The sequence below is a fragment of the Aulonocara stuartgranti genome (assembly GCF_965226115.1).
Source record: "Aulonocara stuartgranti genome assembly, chromosome: 4".
NCBI lineage: Eukaryota > Metazoa > Chordata > Actinopteri > Cichliformes > Cichlidae > Aulonocara > Aulonocara stuartgranti.
This window is the reverse complement of record NC_138942.1, coordinates 27,056,281-27,073,347: the sequence shown is the minus strand read 5'-3', so window position 1 is coordinate 27,073,347 and position 17,067 is coordinate 27,056,281. Positions and strand designations below refer to the sequence as shown.

The following is a 17,067-nucleotide window of genomic DNA, read 5'->3' as shown; positions in this document are numbered from 1 at the left end:
CCGGCGTTGACCCACGATCCTAAACTCCATCTCACCCTCTGTCTTCCAGCTTCAACCGGATTGACATTCCTCCCTATGAGAGCTACGACAAGCTGTACGACAAGTTGCTCACTGCCATCGAGGAGACGTGCGGCTTTGCTGTAGAGTGAGTCTCCGACGCTGGCGGAGCTCACCGACGACCAGAAGCAATGTGGTTCGGCCACGATGAGCACCCGTCCATTCCAACTGGGGTTCATTGATGGATGCTTCACAAAGGGGTGCTCGAACTTCCCAGAGGACAAGCTAAGGGGGAGGGTGGGCAAAGAAGACCTCAAAATGTCACCTGACTCTGGGTATTTTTTTAAAGACACCCCCCCTGCCCCCTAGCCCTCCTTAATATCTTATTTTTATCTTTGAAAAGGATCTCTTCAGCTGCTAATAACTCAAACTATTTACTAACTTGTTGAACTGGCAAAATTTGCTGGCTCTTCCCTTTTTCTAAGTTCATTTTAGCATTTAAAAAAAGAAACATATTCCATGTAGCAATTGTCGATCTTGCCAAGCAGAAAACAAGGTCAGTCCGCTCTGAAACAATGGCCACTTTAAACAAGACTGTTGTTTGCTAGAGCACAGGGTCACAAGTGGTTACAGCACAACTACTTGGAAACACTAAATTTGGACGCCGAGAGTGCGTGACTCGGGCTGTGTGGTGCCTCGCGGCGATCACGCTGGGGTTATCTCTAACGCCAAGGATGGGAAAACTGGGGATGTGCGTGGATGAGAAGGGCAGGACTCGAGACTGAATTACAATCGACGGTTTACAACCTTCTCCAAAGACAGCAGTGGGGGACCAGCGCTCCTGTGTCTGCATACCCAGAAAGCCTGTTTTCACCAGTTTTGACAACTGTCCGTGTTCAGAAAAAAAGAGTAAATGGATGAATGGCTTGAAATGTGTTATTTTTATATAACAGGGAAAATTGAGAAAGAAACACTAAAAAAAATAAATCTATATAATATATATAATTTATTGCTGTTATATTTCAGAAACCCCTTTCCATTGTTTCAGAAAAATAAAATCTTTGTTAAGTGTTGCTGTTTAAATTATAGAAGACAAATTGTGAAAAACAAAAATTAAGCTTGACTCAATCTCACTAAAGAATGCTGTGGTTTATCTCTCGCCGTGACCCCTCGCACTGTACGAGGAGACGTTTGTCAGAAAGGGCAAAACAAACAAGGTCTTTGACACACATGCGATGTCCTCTCAGTGCCATAGCTGTTCTGAATGAATGGATCTTTGCAAATATTGAGCTGACCCTTTAAATTCTACTGATTTTCATCCTGGAGCGACAGACATGGTGATGTGAGCCCCCACCCCCTTTTTTTGAATTTTTATTTAAACAGTCATTTGTAGCTGGGCTATATTAATGTCACAATGCCTGCCATTCATTTCTAAAGCTGTCCAAACTCTGTTGGTGTCTTCTTTGCGCTGGCTCCATATTGCTATTGTTTTTTTGTTTTTTAAAAAGAAGAAGAAAAAAGAAAAACCTCTACTACCTTGTAGCCACGTGGTGCTAAATAGCATTAACACTTGTCTTGTATCGGCATCCTCGCTCACTGACATACTACTGCTTAAAGTGCACAATACACTACTCGCACTCATTACCTGTTTGTGGACACCAAGAGCTCTACTTAGCCACGTTCTCAGGAGATGTCAAAAGTAGTTTGGGATGTTGGTTTGATTTGAAATTAATTCTATTTGTCTCGATTTCCTGAATGTTTAAGGGGACCTATTGTGTTTTTCCTTCTTTTGTGTCATATATCTGCTGTTACAGTGGGTAAAGTTTCAAATGTAGAGGTCACAGAGTAATCCTTGTAAGCCCAAACCTCAGACTTCTCACTGCTAAATGTTATGTTTTATGCTTCTTTTTCTAACACTCCTGCCTCTGTGTGAGTCACTGAGGAGAGGATGCTCAGACACACAGCACCGCCCACCTATTAAAGTAAAGCTGGCTTGTTTCAGATGGTGGATTGGACTGAGGCGGGTGCACTGGGCCCAGGATCATTCTGAGCTGTGAAATCATGCAAAGCTACTCTAGTAGAATCCCATAATAGGTCCTCTTTAAGGTGTTTAAAAAGTCATATTTTCAGTGTGCCCACAGAAAAGCATAAGCGCACACTCACTGTTGCATGTCTCCATCGTTTGTTTGAACGTGAACTAAAATGAGACAAGTCCTGTGTTTTTTGTTTTTTAGCCTGCTTTCGCTACGTTTTAATCCAGACAGGAGGGGGTGGGGGGGTGTTTTCTACAATTTTTGAAAATGAAACTCTTGAATGTTTTTAAAAGATGCTGCCTGTCTAGCAATCTCTACGACCGTGGACTGTTCTTAACGTTTGCATACGCTTGAAAAGAAATACATTTAGACCGAGTGCTCGCAAAGTGAAAAGTGTCCTCAGATGGTGCTTTTTGTACAGTAATTAAAAATATCGTTCGTATATGTGGATCAAACCAACTGTAATTTATCTTTTAACTTAAGCAGAAGAAGACGTTTTTTTCTTGAACCGAGTAGCGGAATTGCACACGAACAGATGGAGGTTGCCTCTTCTTCGGCGACCTCTGTGCCAGATACTCATTCACCTTTAAGTCCAGTGCACAGGCTGATTTGCCCAATTGTCTTTCTACACTACGTCGCTCAGCAACGCCCCACAGCTGCCTCTCCATTGAACTACACTTTTTATTCAATAAGTTGAGAGATGCCGCTTTTTTTTTCTTTTTTCTTTTTTAAATTTTTTTTAATAGCATGATCCACTAGCAGGACTATATCTCTCATAGCTGACTGATGCAATTTGATGTATGTTAACACTATCATTTTGTAAGAGTATTTTATTTTTGTGTGTAATTAGTTCTAATTAAACTTGCCTTTGTCTAACAATGTAAGGCCTTGTACAAACAGATGTCCTGTGGTTTCTTCAAGAAGAGTGTTTTGATTATGATTAGTATTGGGGTGGGGTGGAGGGTACTTCAGGTAGTATTGATCCTAAACAATCACTTTATTTCAGTTTGATTGCATCATTAGCACCATCTAATATAAGAATAGCTCATGTGGGTGTGCAAAGTCTATATGTGAATGGGATAAGGCTGTGACCACCCACTGAGACCACTCCAGATTAAACGGCTGGTACTTGGCTGGGGAGGGGGGTTTCAACTCCTCCTGTAGATTGGTACAGGAAACTGACCTGTTCTCACTCTGGGGAAAAATACTTGTGTAATATAGGGAGAATGTAGGTCACACTGGTTGTGGCTTTTACACATTTAGACATACAGATAAGAAGGAACCAGTCTAAACAAAGATTTGTAGATGTAAAAAAAACAACCAATGGGAAAGTCAGCGGGTATGCAGAGATGGCCTTTTAGCAGCAGCATGTAGAGGACAGTGATGTACATGATTTCCACAACCAGTATTTAAAAATAAAACCCTGTCAGACAGTATCCAGCTTCTTTAGTTACTGGCCTGGTGAATTCATAAATAGCAAATCACTGTAATCCAAATAAAGGTTTGTGGGGGGAAAGTCGCAGAGATCAAGTGTTTCCTGGCTTGGGGAGAGAAAAATGGCCTGTGTCAAAGCCCAGACCTAAGTTCTGATTTATAATGGCACCCTAGACACTAACAAGATGTGGCTTTATCAATTTCGGCCCATTGAATGGTTTTGATCTTGGGGAGTGCAAATAAATGTAAAGAAGGAAAAAGAACATTAGACTTTTCTATGTGGGTTTGGGTTCAAAATGTTGACAACACTGGTAATGGAGAACTGGATTATGGCTCACTTATCTTAACTAGCCAGTTAAGTCGAATATTGCTGGGTAAGGTAGTTCTTTGTTTTTATATTCATCGGGCCCCAATGTGACCAAATATCAAAGAGAAATTAAAAATGCATGTCGTGGAAGAGTTCGGGTCTTACAAAGTTACAGCTCCCTAATCAGAGACACAGATTTGTTTAGTCTCTCTTTGTTAACGGTTATCCAAATAATGCTCTGTATTCTTTTGTTGCTATGGGATCATTTCTTGTCGGGAAAAAACGCTTTTCCCTACTCTTTAAATATTTTCTCTGATTATTACAATACTATTATTATTATATCACAATATTTTCTAGTTATTCGTTCGAGTATATGTAAAACACAAGTTTACACGTGCTGCGCGGGGTGTGGCTGACTGTATACAACATACGATCAAACAAACAAAAAAAGTTTATGTGGTGAAACCTCTAATGACGTCACTTACAGTAATAAGTCGGGAGTTCAAGCAAGCCGCGTGACCGCTTTTCTGTCTCGTACATATTCTTCCGCCAGTATATGATTCAGTAACCGAGGTCAAAGCGATCCTGAGTTTTTTCCTTTTCTGACTTGTGCTTTACGATTTAAGAGAGATTTTTATAAGCATGTTATTCAGGAATAAAACACGAAAAACATTTCTTTGAGTTATTATTTCTGAAGCCTTTCTGACGTTTCTTCTATTTTGCCAAGCTTAGCTTCTAAAATAGATTTAGTAAAACTCTCGGAAAGACAGCTTATAGCTTAAAAGTTATGGTGAGTTTACTTCTTTGTTGTGTGTTATTGTGTGTTTTATTCACATTTTGAGCATTAAAAGTCGAACCCCGTATGGCGGATGAATACATCCCGGGGGGTGGAACTTCCTCTTGTTATAAAAACCGGACCCCGTTTTTGCGATACCGGCATTTCAGCGTCAGTGCCGGTCGGAATTTTTCAGTCGGCGGGCCAAGTCTGTTGTATTTATCCTTTTCCTTTTAATTTATACGGTTTGTACACAAAATGCCTGGATATTCCGACAGAGATCGTGGCAGAGACAGGGATAGAGGGTAAGTACATTATTTGATATATTTAGACTTTATTTTTTTAATCACAGTCTAGTAAAAATGTCCAAAGGCTTTCGTAGTCGAAAAAAAGAACCACTCAGCTCAATATTGTAGTTTTTGTCGATGAAAAAACAGGCAGAATTTACTTGAATTAACAGAAAGTGTCTCGCTTTGGAAAAACAGGCTTTTGACCGGTATATTTCAAACCCAAGGCCTAGGCCGGTGAGAGAAGCCCGCTGTCGTTGTCTTTGGCTCAAGGCCTAGTTTGGCCTCGTGCCCTGGTACACTGGGTTTTCGTTAGCTTCAGGATACGTTAGCAAATTCGGAAGGAAGCAGGGAGCTAATTCAAAATGTTGGTGATCGGAATCGCTTGGCCTCGCGTCCTCCCCACCTTTTGTGATTAAATCTAGCCTTTTCTGAGAAATGATTGTGGTCAGCGCGAGTGATGTTAGTAATGCTAGCACAGCTGGCTAGTCGGCTTTTCGCCATGTGGTAGCGTGAATGCGGATACAAAATGCCGGCTTTTTCGCCCCCTCTTTGTTCCTCTGCTGGCTGGAAAGTATATAGCAGCTATGTAATTTCAGAGAATGACGCAGTTAATAAGAAGTTTTCTATATTATAATAGTCGGTGTCTAAAGTGACAGCGCAAGTCGTATTTTTAATAATAACTGTAAGGAGACTGAGTTTAAAAAAAAAACTTACACAAAAACTATTTTATTAATTTCAGTTATGGCGGTGGGCCTCCTCGTTTCGGTGGAAGCCGTGGTGGTGGTGGCGGTGGAGGAAAGTTTGGCAATCCCGGTGACCGACTGCGGAAGAAACACTGGAACCTGGACGAGCTCCCCAAGTTTGAGAAAAACTTCTATCAGCAGCATCCAGACGTTGCCCGGAGGTCTCATGTACGTATGACATGTTTTGTAACGCCTCTCGACATGTGCTCTGCCCTGCACGTGTTAGAAGTTATGCAATTGGTTGTGACCACTGATCTTATTTTTCTTCACTCTTTGCAGCCAGAGGTTGAACAGTACAGGAGATCCAAAATAATTACAGTGAAGGGGAGGGATTGCCCAAATCCTATCATGAAGTTTCATGAAGCAAGCTTTCCCTGTAAGTTTGAAAACAACTTAGTGAGATGGTATTGCAAACAGGTTAAATTATTTCAATTAACATTTGATTTCTTTCTTCTTAGCATATGTGATGGATGTCATCAACAAACAGAACTGGACTGAACCTACACCCATCCAGGCTCAGGGCTGGCCTCTGGCTCTTAGTGGCATGGATATGGTTGGCATTGCTCAGACTGGTTCTGGCAAAACTCTTGCTGTAAGTTCAGTATTGTTTTGTCTTTAAACAAATTGCAGCTTTAATCATCTGAGCTGACCAGATGATTTAATATTTCCTTGATACTTTTCTTACCTATGAAACTCTTTTGACTTGCAGTATCTGCTGCCTGCAATCGTTCACATCAACCACCAGCCTTTCTTGGAACGTGGAGATGGTCCAATTGTAAGTAACGACATGCTTTCTGTGTGTGTGTGTGTGTGTGTGTGTGTGTGTGTTAGCTTCAGTACTGGCTTGAGTAGGGGTTTTCGTGTTTTCTTTCTCAGTGTTGAAGTTGTGTAGCCATTTGAGCCATTTGTAAAAAAGCTATTATCTTCCCCTAACAGTGTTTAGTGCTTGCCCCAACCCGAGAGCTGGCACAACAGGTGCAACAGGTGGCCGCTGAATATGGCAGAGCATCTCGTCTAAAGTCCACCTGCATCTATGGTGGTGCACCTAAAGGACCCCAGATTCGTGACCTGGAAAGAGGTACTGTTGCTTATTTTTATTTTTTATTTTTTTGGGGGCGGGGGTCAAGTGCTTGCCCTGTATAGTTAAGATGTTAACTTCTCATTATTACTTTAAAGGTGTGGAGATCTGCATTGCCACTCCAGGCAGACTCATTGACTTTCTGGAGGCAGGAAAGACCAACCTCCGTAGATGCACGTACCTTGTGCTTGATGAGGCTGACAGAATGCTGGACATGGGCTTTGAGCCACAGATTCGGAAAATCGTTGACCAAATCAGAGTAAGTTTCTGCATATATATCCAAGTAGACTTGTTGGAATAAAGTGATTCCCTGCTAGACATGTAATGCGTTGCAATTTTTTTATTATTATTTTTTTTATATTTGCAGCCTGACCGGCAGACTCTGATGTGGAGTGCCACTTGGCCCAAAGAAGTTCGCCAGCTAGCTGAAGATTTCTTGAAGGAATATGTTCAGATCAATATTGGGGCACTGCAGCTCAGTGCAAACCATAACATCCTGCAGATAGTGGATGTGTGCAATGATGGCGAGAAGGAGAACAAGTGAGTAACTGTTCTATAGTAAAGTGCCAACTGTAAGGTGACAGGATGTGTTCCTCAGTTTTACTTACGGAGTGTCTGATTTCTTGTAGGCTCATTCGTCTGCTTGAGGAAATAATGAGTGAAAAGGAGAACAAGACCATCATCTTTGTAGAGACTAAGAGGCGGTGTGATGACCTTACCAGGAGGATGAGAAGGGACGGGTAAGTGTTAAAACTAAACTACTGCTTTAAAGTACTGCTTTTGCTGAGATGTAGTAACACAACTAAATTTGAACCCTTGTTTACTTTTAGATGGCCTGCTATGGGAATCCATGGAGATAAAAGCCAGCAGGAGAGAGACTGGGTGCTCAATGGTAAATTTAAACCACTGGTTAAACTGAGATTCAGAATAAAAAGTGCACATCATGGTTGAGTCTTACAGCGTTTGGTTTCTGTTTTCTAGAGTTCAAATATGGGAAGGCGCCAATTCTCATTGCCACAGATGTTGCATCCAGGGGTTTAGGTCAGTATCCTCCATGATGTGTTTAATACCTATATTGTACCTCTAAAAAGAGAGTGTATTTGCTTTCTTTAACTTTTCTGCTTCTTTCTGAGTTTCTCCCCTGGCCTTAAGGAGCAGTCTATGTGGCAGGGCCTTGGCATGACAAGCCCAGGTATCCAGAGGGGGAAGGAGGATTCTTGGAGGTGTCCCGACTGGCGAGGCACGGGTCTCCCAGTTGTGCAGATGTACAGAGGTGACCAGGCCCAAGTGCAGAATAACGCTCTGGCCTGCCTAAAAGAGGGGGAAGTTGAAGGACTCCCCATATGCTCATCTGTTCTCTGGCAATGGTTTGGACTGCTTCACACACCCAGGCTCTAACTCTCCCAGCTCGAAGCCCACCAACACAGCCTCTGATTGTCTTGCATTTGTTTAGGCATGGCAAGTCATTAGTCATATTAGGTGCTTCCTTATTAGACTTTTAAAAGCATGGGTGGCTTAATGTTGCAGTTTCCTAAACTTCTGTCTGAAGAGCAGTCTGTCAGATCGGTCATACCTTCACCTCTGTAAAGACATGGCTACTGGCCCTTTTGGTGACAGTGGGACATGCTAGTTGGACAAACTTGGACAAAATCCAAGCTCACACTCCTCCCTCGCCTGCGTTTCAAAGTCATGTCGAGACCTGCCAACGAGAGACATTGTGATCAAGTGAACAGTGGGTCTGGAAAAGCTGAGAAGGGGTGCACTTGTAGACATCCTGCAAATGGGTTCAGAGCTACAGTTTCTTGCCAAGAGATGCACATGTGAGCTTTAAAACAAAGGTCTCATGTGTGCGTAACAAAGGGACCTCGGTAAAAGCTAGTTGAAGCACACTCGGAGGCAGTAGTGTGCATAGCAGCCCTACTGTGTAGCGACATGAGGTCACTTGACAATATGAGGGGCGTGTTCTGCAATGGGAATGGACTAGTGAATGCATACTCCAAGAATGGTAAGGCTGCTGATCCATTCTTTTTTGTGTGGTTTGGCAGTTGCTTAGCAGGGAAGGTTTTTATTTTCTCACTGGATTAGGAGCTAACGGAGTGTGCATCGTTTCTCTCTTCCCACCGTAGTCTCCCCGAGGATTATGTGTCTAATGCCAGTCAATTTGCAGCCTTTGTGGGTTAACCAGCAATCCCACCGTCATGACCGTACTAACTTGCCCTCTTTTGTTTTTGATCCGGTTGTTGTGGTGGCGCCGGTGCACATTTTGTGTGCTGTCCTCTTTTTATGCCACACTGCAACATTACAGATGTTGAAGACGTCAAATTTGTCATCAACTTTGACTACCCCAACAACTCCGAGGACTATATCCACCGCATTGGCAGAACGGCTCGTAGCCAAAAGACAGGCACAGCCTATACCTTCTTCACACCAAACAACATGAGGCAAGCCGGCGACCTCGTCTCTGTGCTTCGAGAGGCCAACCAGGCTATCAACCCAAAGCTCCTCCAAATGGCAGAAGACAGAGGAGGTAAATCTAATTGGTGAGATACAAAAATGGTGATGAGTCTCTTTAACCCGCTCCTCCTTTCTTTTAAGATTAATTTCTTTATCACGACTTGATCTTTGCGTCAACTTTGAGTTTAAATTGCTTTCACTAAAACGTGTTCCTGTATCGCTTTTCTAATGTTGCCACATCTCTTTTTAGGTCGTTCAAGGGGAGGCAGAGGTGGTGACTATCGAGATAATCATCGAGATAGGTATTCCTCAGGAAGGCGCGATTTTGGCAATTTTAGGGACAGGGACAACAGAGGCTTTGATAATGGACCAGCTAAGTCTTATGGCATGAGTTCTCAGAATGGAGGCTATGGGGGCAACAACGGCAATGGCTTCAATGGAGGAAGCTACAATGGTAACGGACAGTCAAACTTTAGTAGTAACCAGACTGGGTCATTCGTAGGCCAGAACAACTTCCAGGGCCAGCAGTTTGGTGCTGGTAAGGCTGTTGCGCAGAATGGTGTGAGTCATCCCCCATTCCCCTTCCCCCAGGGACAGGCTCCGCCACCGCCGCAGCAACAGCAGCATCCTCCACCGTCACTGGTGCCGTACCCCATGCCTCCTCAGTTCTCACAGTAAACTTGTCGTACACTTGAAAGAAGTAATTTATTGCTTTTTGTCTGAGTTGTATACTTGATCCAGATTTTTTTTTTTTTTTTTTGTATTTACACAACAGGGTTACAACAACTCCAACCTCTGTCAAACCTTTTTAAGATCTGCAGTGCAGCACTAGTGATGTTGCACACATTTTTCCTAATGCTATTTAATTTGTTACATTCCTGTTTAGTTAAAATTTTGTACTAGGTAAATAAAAATGTATCAGTTTTCACGTGTATCATTGAAAGTGATGTTAAGTTCCTTTCTTGAAAGTGCACTGCATGATCTTTCAAATAAACTCCTGAAAAGACAGTTTTGTGTCTCCTTTACTACAACATGAATGTTGCTGAGTCATTAGAGGAGCGGTATTAGTATGACTCTCAATGTCCAGCAGATGTCAGGGTCCTGCAAGAATTCAAGCGAAGTGTGCAATCAGGTACAACAATCCCTTAAACCAGCATTTAACCTAATGACAATCAGGTGTCTCAGGGTTTTTGTGTTACTGATGTTGCCATAACAGGAGTAAAAATAAATATCACCTTGCTTAATCTAGTAGCTGAACTAGTATTTGTTTTGCAGGGAGGGTGGTGCCAGGTGAAGGCAAAATGGTTAAAAGGGTTGCATCCCACCACAACTTAATGACAGTGTTCATAAAACATGAGTTTTGGGTTTGTATAAATGCATTAATGTTAAATTTTGAATACCTGTGGAGCTGCTAGTAGGCTGAGATGAAGCAATGTCTACATCTGCTGGTAGAGAATTGAATAGCAAAGTGATTTCTTGTCTACTTCAAGTTATGTTTTACTGCAGTATGAGCAGAGTAACGACTACTGGGCAAGCTTTTCCATGCAGTGCTCCACTTGACTATCAGCAAAATCTGTTATTTCATATGTTAGCCATCTCTTTTTTTGTTTTTTTTGCCTGTCCCGTTTGGCTCTTTTGCCATCAGAATTGTTGTCTAAAGGCAAACAAAGATGCCCAACGGATTTACTTTACCAAATTGACCATCCCAGCCTTGCCGTAATGGTCCATTTGATTCACCTTTTATTGTTTATTTTATTTTCACTTACTGAATACGGGACAGACTTGACTGGGGGAAAGAAGGGGAGAAAGAAAGAGGGAAAGAGAAACAGCTGAGAAGAGGGACGGGGGAGAAGGGCAAAAGACATAAACCAACAGAACGGGCAGAGAAAAAAAAATGCATATATCGATCACCTGGATCACCTGCTGAGAAAGAAAAAAGAAAACAAGCAGAAGAGAACAAGAGTAATAGAATAAACAACATCACAATGATATATGGGAATATGACAGTAAATACTAAATATTAAACATTATTGTGCAGCACATAAGATCAACAGAACACAGTGTGCTTTGAGGTAGGAGCCAAAAAGGGTGTAGTTTGTGGGTGTGATCACCCGTGTGTACACCTGTGAGCATGGACGCGCTTGTTTTTTGTTTTTTAAAAGGTTCCTTCATGTAATAATCTGCTAGAGGGTGTGGGGGGGCCACAGCCCCGTCCTCCAGGGCATGAAGCAGGTATGGAGGAGATCAAAACTCCAGACATCCAGAGGCCCCCAGAACACAAGAGACCAAGGAAGACCAACAGAGGGGCAGCCGCGCCACTGTCCCAGAAAGAGCTGAGGAGAGTCCCAGATGAGGGCTCACTCTGCAGCCGCGGAGCAGAAGCCAGGGGGGGTTGCAGTGACGCGCCCGTGAGCTCCGCCGGCAGCCAGTCGTGCCTGAGTGACCGAGCCCCAGGCCGAGAGGCCGGGGGCACCCCACCTCCGAAGTGGCCCGAGCGAGCCCCAGGCTCCAGGCCCCGATAAGCGGCCGCCAAGGAGTGAGCCGGTGTGTACCTGGACGCCCATCCCCGGACACAAAGAACCACCAACGCACCGATGTCTGAGGGAGTCCGCCACTGGCAGGGGAAGTGGTGGTAGGGGGAGATAGGCCTCCAAACCTTGGAGGGCCTGAGATGTCCCCAGAGAGGTGGCGTCTGATACCCAACCTGACATATAGACACAGACATACAGGCACACACAGATACAAACATCCATTCCCACCCTCATGCTCTCATATGCACTTACTCCACACTCAACCAACATGGAGACAGACATAAAGAGACGCTGTACACACGATCACACTCCCCAAGCGTACTCTACAAACCGGGTCTAGGTACCCTTGCCCCTGGAGGGGGGAACTTCACCCAGACCCAGGTGGTGTTACCCTTTTCCCTGCGGTGGGGGGAGGCAGACCGCCCCGACTCCGCAGCAGCAGGAAGGCCCCATACTCCAGACCGCAGTCAGACGGCCAACTCCTCCTCCTAGTCCTAGCCCCCCTGCTCCAGCAGGTCGCAGAGAATGGGGGGTGAGAGAAGACTCCAAACCTCCCTCCACCCGCTCATTGTAGTGTTGATGCATGTGTGTTCTAAGGTGCATTTAAAACCCAGGAGGGCATGGAGCTACCTGCCAGAGAGCAGCAGGTAAGCGCATGGTCCCTCCTGCTAGCCCTCAATGTCTACGTGTATTTAACTCATTCACTGCCAGCCATTGGCAGTGAATGAGTTAAACCCATTGACTCATTCACTGCCATTGACGGCTATAGACGTCAATGGCAGTGAATGAGTTAAAATTGAGAGGTGGGCAACGACGTCCAGGGTGGGGTGTACACCCTGATGGTACTTTGGATTCCGTGTATCGTGCCCACCCCCAAGATCCTATATGTATGTGTAATGAGAGTGTGAGTAATGTGAATGTCTAAGTTGTGGGATAAAATTGAGGCAGAGGCAGCCAGAAGGGGACAGGGGGGGTAGCCTCCTCTGCACCCTGGTGACATACCCCTACTCCAAGGCCCTGCATGTGTGGGTGGTTGTGGTGGAGCGGGAAGAGGGAGGCAGCTGGAGATGGGGAGGGAAGGAAGGGAGGGGCAAGTGACCAGCTCCCCCGCTGACCCCAGTAGGCACCCCCATACTCCGCGACCCGCCAGGGAAAGGGGGCCCAGGCCCATCCAGACCGGGGCCCAGTGCAGCAGCGCCTCCCGGCCCCACAGAGCACGGGACAGTCCACCCAACCCCACCACAGAGAAAACTGCACCCACCCCACCATCCACTCATCTTCCAGACTACATAAGACAATAAACACCCAGGCTGAGATCTTCCTCCACCTCTCCTGTATCTCCCCTCCTGCAGAGGGAGCTCCTGAGGAGAGGAAAGCTCCTGCAAGATGTGACAATCTCCCCCACCAGTTGAAGAGCCCCCCAGGTGGCTCGATGCACCGGCGGCACCCTGCTCCAGGGCTGGGCCCCCATGCATGTTAGCCATCTCTGCAGTGTTAAGATGGAAATAGGCAGTCTTGAGCTGTGTATCCCACTCCGCGTTTACACTCCTTATAGCAGTTGGCACATGTTTGGCTACTTCCTGAGAACATCCAGTTATCCATAAAATGTACAAAACAAAGTGTTATCCAATATCTATCTTTAGGCAAGCACATGTTAGGTTCACAACTACAACCTTCTATTTAAAATAAGTCACAGGTAAAGAAATTTTGTGCAGCAGAAATATTAGGAACAAACTAAAGGAATCAAGTGTACTTATGTACACTACATAAAGATATGGAGATATCACTGATTTTGCTCATTTAACTCCTTTTTTGATTAGGAAGCACAACTGTTCTGTCATAGCTCTAGTAAGACTAAGCATTGCAGTCTTTCTCATTAAGGTTAAAAGAGGATGCGGGTCCCAGTTATCACAGCGCAGCTGGTGCTCCACCCAATGAATGTATATATTCATGATAAAGAGACTGAAATCTGGTCACAGGTCAGTGGCGAATGATTACAGATCAGATCTCTGGATGAACAGTCCCCGCTGCTGCTCACAGGTGCTGTGGGTGCGGCTGATTAAACTGCTTTCTACATGTTTACAGAACCATAACGTAGAAGTATGTGAGGAACGCACGCTGTGTAAATACTACAGAGCCAGAGAAGAGCTCTTTTTTTTTTTGTGACAGCCACACCTCAATGCCGACAGCATTATCTGAAATGAACACACGCTTGTCTTGTATGTTTTTTTCTTTTCAGGACTACAACCTTTTTTACATTGTGAAATCAATTTACGGCAGGTACGTTTGATTGGGAGAACAAGCTTATCTTTCATGAATTGCATAATGTGTCATTTAAACAGATGGGCTGGGTTTAAGGACAGAGGTGGATCACACCATTGCTGCCTTTGAGGAAGCTTAAAATGTGCCTATGACCTCACTGCCCTCGTCTTACTCATTGCTTGTGTCATTCTGCACTTTTTTTTCTAGAAACAGTTCATGGCAAAACACTTCCACTGATAAAAGTTCATCATTAACCCTGCTGCTTCAAAGCAGAGCTGTCATAGTTTTGAATGAATTTTTATCTTATTTGAAATGAATTAGATGCTTTTTCCTCTTAGTTTACTATAATATCCTCTCTTCTGAAACATCTTCTTAATGCTTATCCAAGTCAGGGCTATCCTAGTTGTAATTAAGTGTGGGTGGGGTACACCCTGGACAGGCTGCTAGTCCACCACGAGTCAGACAATCATTGACATTCCCACCCTAACACTGTCATCTTAAAGCTGGGGGGCACAAGGGGACCAGGCTGAGCATGTCTTCTAGCAACATATACTCACATTCAAAACACTTCCACACTTCTTTTTTTTTTATATATATATATTTAAATATATATAAAAAAAACACCCAGCACGCCCCTGCGGGCGGTTTATCCTTCAGGCTCGGGTCCTCTACCAGAGGCCTGGGAGCTTGAGGGTCCTGCGCAGTATCTTAGCTGTTCCCAGGACTGCGCTCTTCTGGACAGAGATCTCCGATGTTGTTCCCGGTATCTGCTGGAGCCACTCGCCTAGCTTGGGAGTCACCGCACCTAGTGCTCCGATTACCACGGGGACCACCGTTACCTTCACCCTCCACATCCTCTCGAGCTCTTCTCTGAGCCCTTGGTATTTCTCCAGCTTCTCGTGTTCCTTCTTCCTGATATTGCTGTCATTCGGAACCGCTACATCGATCACTACGGCCGTCTTCTTCTGTTTGTCTACCACCACTATGTCCGGTTGGTTAGCCACCACCATTTTGTCCGTCTGTATCTGGAAGTCCCACAGGATCTTAGCTCGGTCATTCTCCACCACCCTTGGGGGCATCTCCCATTTTGACCTCGGGACTTCCAGGTTATACTCGGCACAGATGTTCCTGTACACTATGCCGGCCACTTGGTTATGGCGTTCCATGTATGCCTTGCCTGCTAGCATCTTGCACCCTGCTGTTATGTGCTGGATTGTCTCTGGGGCATCTTTACACAGCCTGCACCTGGGGTCTTGCCTGGTGTGATAGACCCCAGCCTCTATGGATCTTGTACTCAGAGCTTGTTCTTGTGCTGCCATGATTAGTGCCTCTGTGCTGTCTTTCAGTCCAGCTTTGTCCAGCCACTGGTAGGATTTCTGGATATCAGCCACCTCCTCTATCTGCCGGTGGTACATACCGTGCAGGGGCCTGTCCTTCCATGATGGTTCCTCGTCTCCCTCCTCTTTCTTGGGTTTCTGCTGCCTGAGGTATTCACTGAGCACTCGGTCAGTTGGGGCCATCTTCCCAATGTATTCTTGGATGTTCCTTGTCTCATCCTGGACTGTGGTGCTGACACTCACCAGTCCCCGGCCCCCTTCCTTCCGCTTAGCGTCCAGCCTCAGGGTGCTGGACTTGGGGTGAAACCCTCCATGCATGGTAAGGAGCTTTCTTGTCTTTATGTCAGTGGCTTCTATCTCCTCCTTTGGCCAGCCTATTACCCCAGCAGGGTACCTGATCACGGGCAGGGCGTACGTGTTGATGGCCCGGATCTTGTTCTTACCATTCAGCTGACTCCTCAGGACTTGCCTGACCCTCTGCAGGTACTTGGTGGTTGCAGCCTTTCTAGCGGCCTCTTCATGGTTCCCATTTGCCTGCGGGATCCCCAGGTACTTGTAACTGTCCTCTATGTCTGCAATGTTGCCTTCTGGTAGTTCAATCCCCTCAATTCTGACTACCTTCCCTCTCTTTGTTACCATCCGACTACACTTCTCCAGTCCGAATGACATTCCAATGTCATTGCTGTATAGCCTGGTAGTGTGGATCAGTGAATCGATGTCTCGTTCACTCTTGGCATACAGCTTGATGTCATCCATGTACAGGAGGTGGCTGACAACTGCTCCGTTCCGTAGTCGGCATCCGTAGCCAGTCTTGTTAATGATCTCACTGAGGGGGTTCAGGCCTATGCAGATCCCGCACTTGATGGTGACTTGTGCTATGGGCTTGGAGTTGGCCTCTAGTGTTGTACGCCACATCCCCATTGAGTTCCTGATGAAGGCTCTTAGGGTCCCATTGATCTTGTACAATTCTAGGCATTCCAGTATCCAGCTGTGGGGCATTGAGTCATAGGCCTTCTTGTAATCAATCCAGGCAGTGCACAGGTTGGTCAGTCTGGTCTTGCAGTCTCGGCTGATTGTTCTGTCTACCAGTAGCTGGTGTTTTGCGCCTCTGGTATTCTTGCCAATCCCTTTCTGTGTCCCGCTCATGTATTGACCCATGTGCCTGTTCATCTTAGCCGATATGATGCCTGACAGGAGCTTCCATGTAGTACTGAGGCAGGTTATTGGTCATATATATATTTATATATATCTATCTATATCTATATCTATATGACTCCTGTCTCAGTGCGATCCTTCGCATGTTTTGGTTTCTGTCTCTTCGGAAGCTGTTCCATCACGATATTGTGTACCCAAAAACATTTCTGTTGTATTTTGTGTGCTTTTTTCTGCATTTCTAATTTTAGTTCATTTCTAAATATGCCTCCTAGTGTTAACCACTCAGGGCTTTGGTACACTGAGGATGAAAACACCAGTTTGCCTAAAAAGGGGGAAGCAGCCCACTTGAGGGAAGGGGGAACCCGAGACCAATTCTTTAGCTGTGCCCTTGCCCCATAGACTGTGGTGAAATCTGGAGCAACCTCAGAATGCATTGAAGCTGCTGAGTATTCCCTCGGTGTTAACTCTGTTTTTGTTCTGTACAAGGATGTAAATCTGGCTCTTCAAGCTCTTTAATGTTCCAGTGACTTCATCAGGTAGTTAGTACATGTCAGATGTTTGATTGCAGAACAGGGTGATTTACGGTGTTAGGCTGTAAGGTTATTATTAGGTCGAAACCTCAACCAAAACTAAAACTTGGTATGGCTGCAGGCTCAGGCAGTAACCGTCTG

General features: G+C 45.0%; 2 protein-coding genes across 3 annotated transcripts in view; both read left to right on the top strand.

Annotated features, from left to right (window-relative positions):
- Window positions 1–2,927, top strand: part of LOC309705684 (E3 ubiquitin-protein ligase SMURF2) — a 53,579-nt gene extending 50,652 nt beyond the window's left edge. For both annotated transcript variants that reach the window (XM_082531604.1, XM_082531603.1), the window contains one exon: window positions 50–2,927. In XM_082531604.1, coding sequence (XP_082387730.1) covers window positions 50–149 — 100 coding nt within the window. In that variant the 3' untranslated portion in view covers window positions 150–2,927. The remainder of the gene's footprint in view (window positions 1–49) is intronic.
- A 1,765-nt stretch (window positions 2,928–4,692) lies between these two features.
- On the top strand, window positions 4,693–10,119 carry LOC309704872 (putative ATP-dependent RNA helicase DDX5). The gene is made up of 13 exons (XM_082530342.1): window positions 4,693–4,851; window positions 5,576–5,747; window positions 5,859–5,955; window positions 6,038–6,171; window positions 6,289–6,354; window positions 6,516–6,657; window positions 6,756–6,916; window positions 7,025–7,197; window positions 7,287–7,397; window positions 7,488–7,549; window positions 7,639–7,698; window positions 8,963–9,184; window positions 9,362–10,119. The coding sequence occupies exons 1-13, from the start codon at window positions 4,805–4,807 to the stop codon at window positions 9,787–9,789; spliced, it is 1,875 nt and encodes a 624-aa protein (XP_082386468.1). The 5' UTR covers window positions 4,693–4,804; the 3' UTR covers window positions 9,790–10,119.
- The last annotated feature ends 6,948 nt before the right edge of the window (window positions 10,120–17,067 follow it).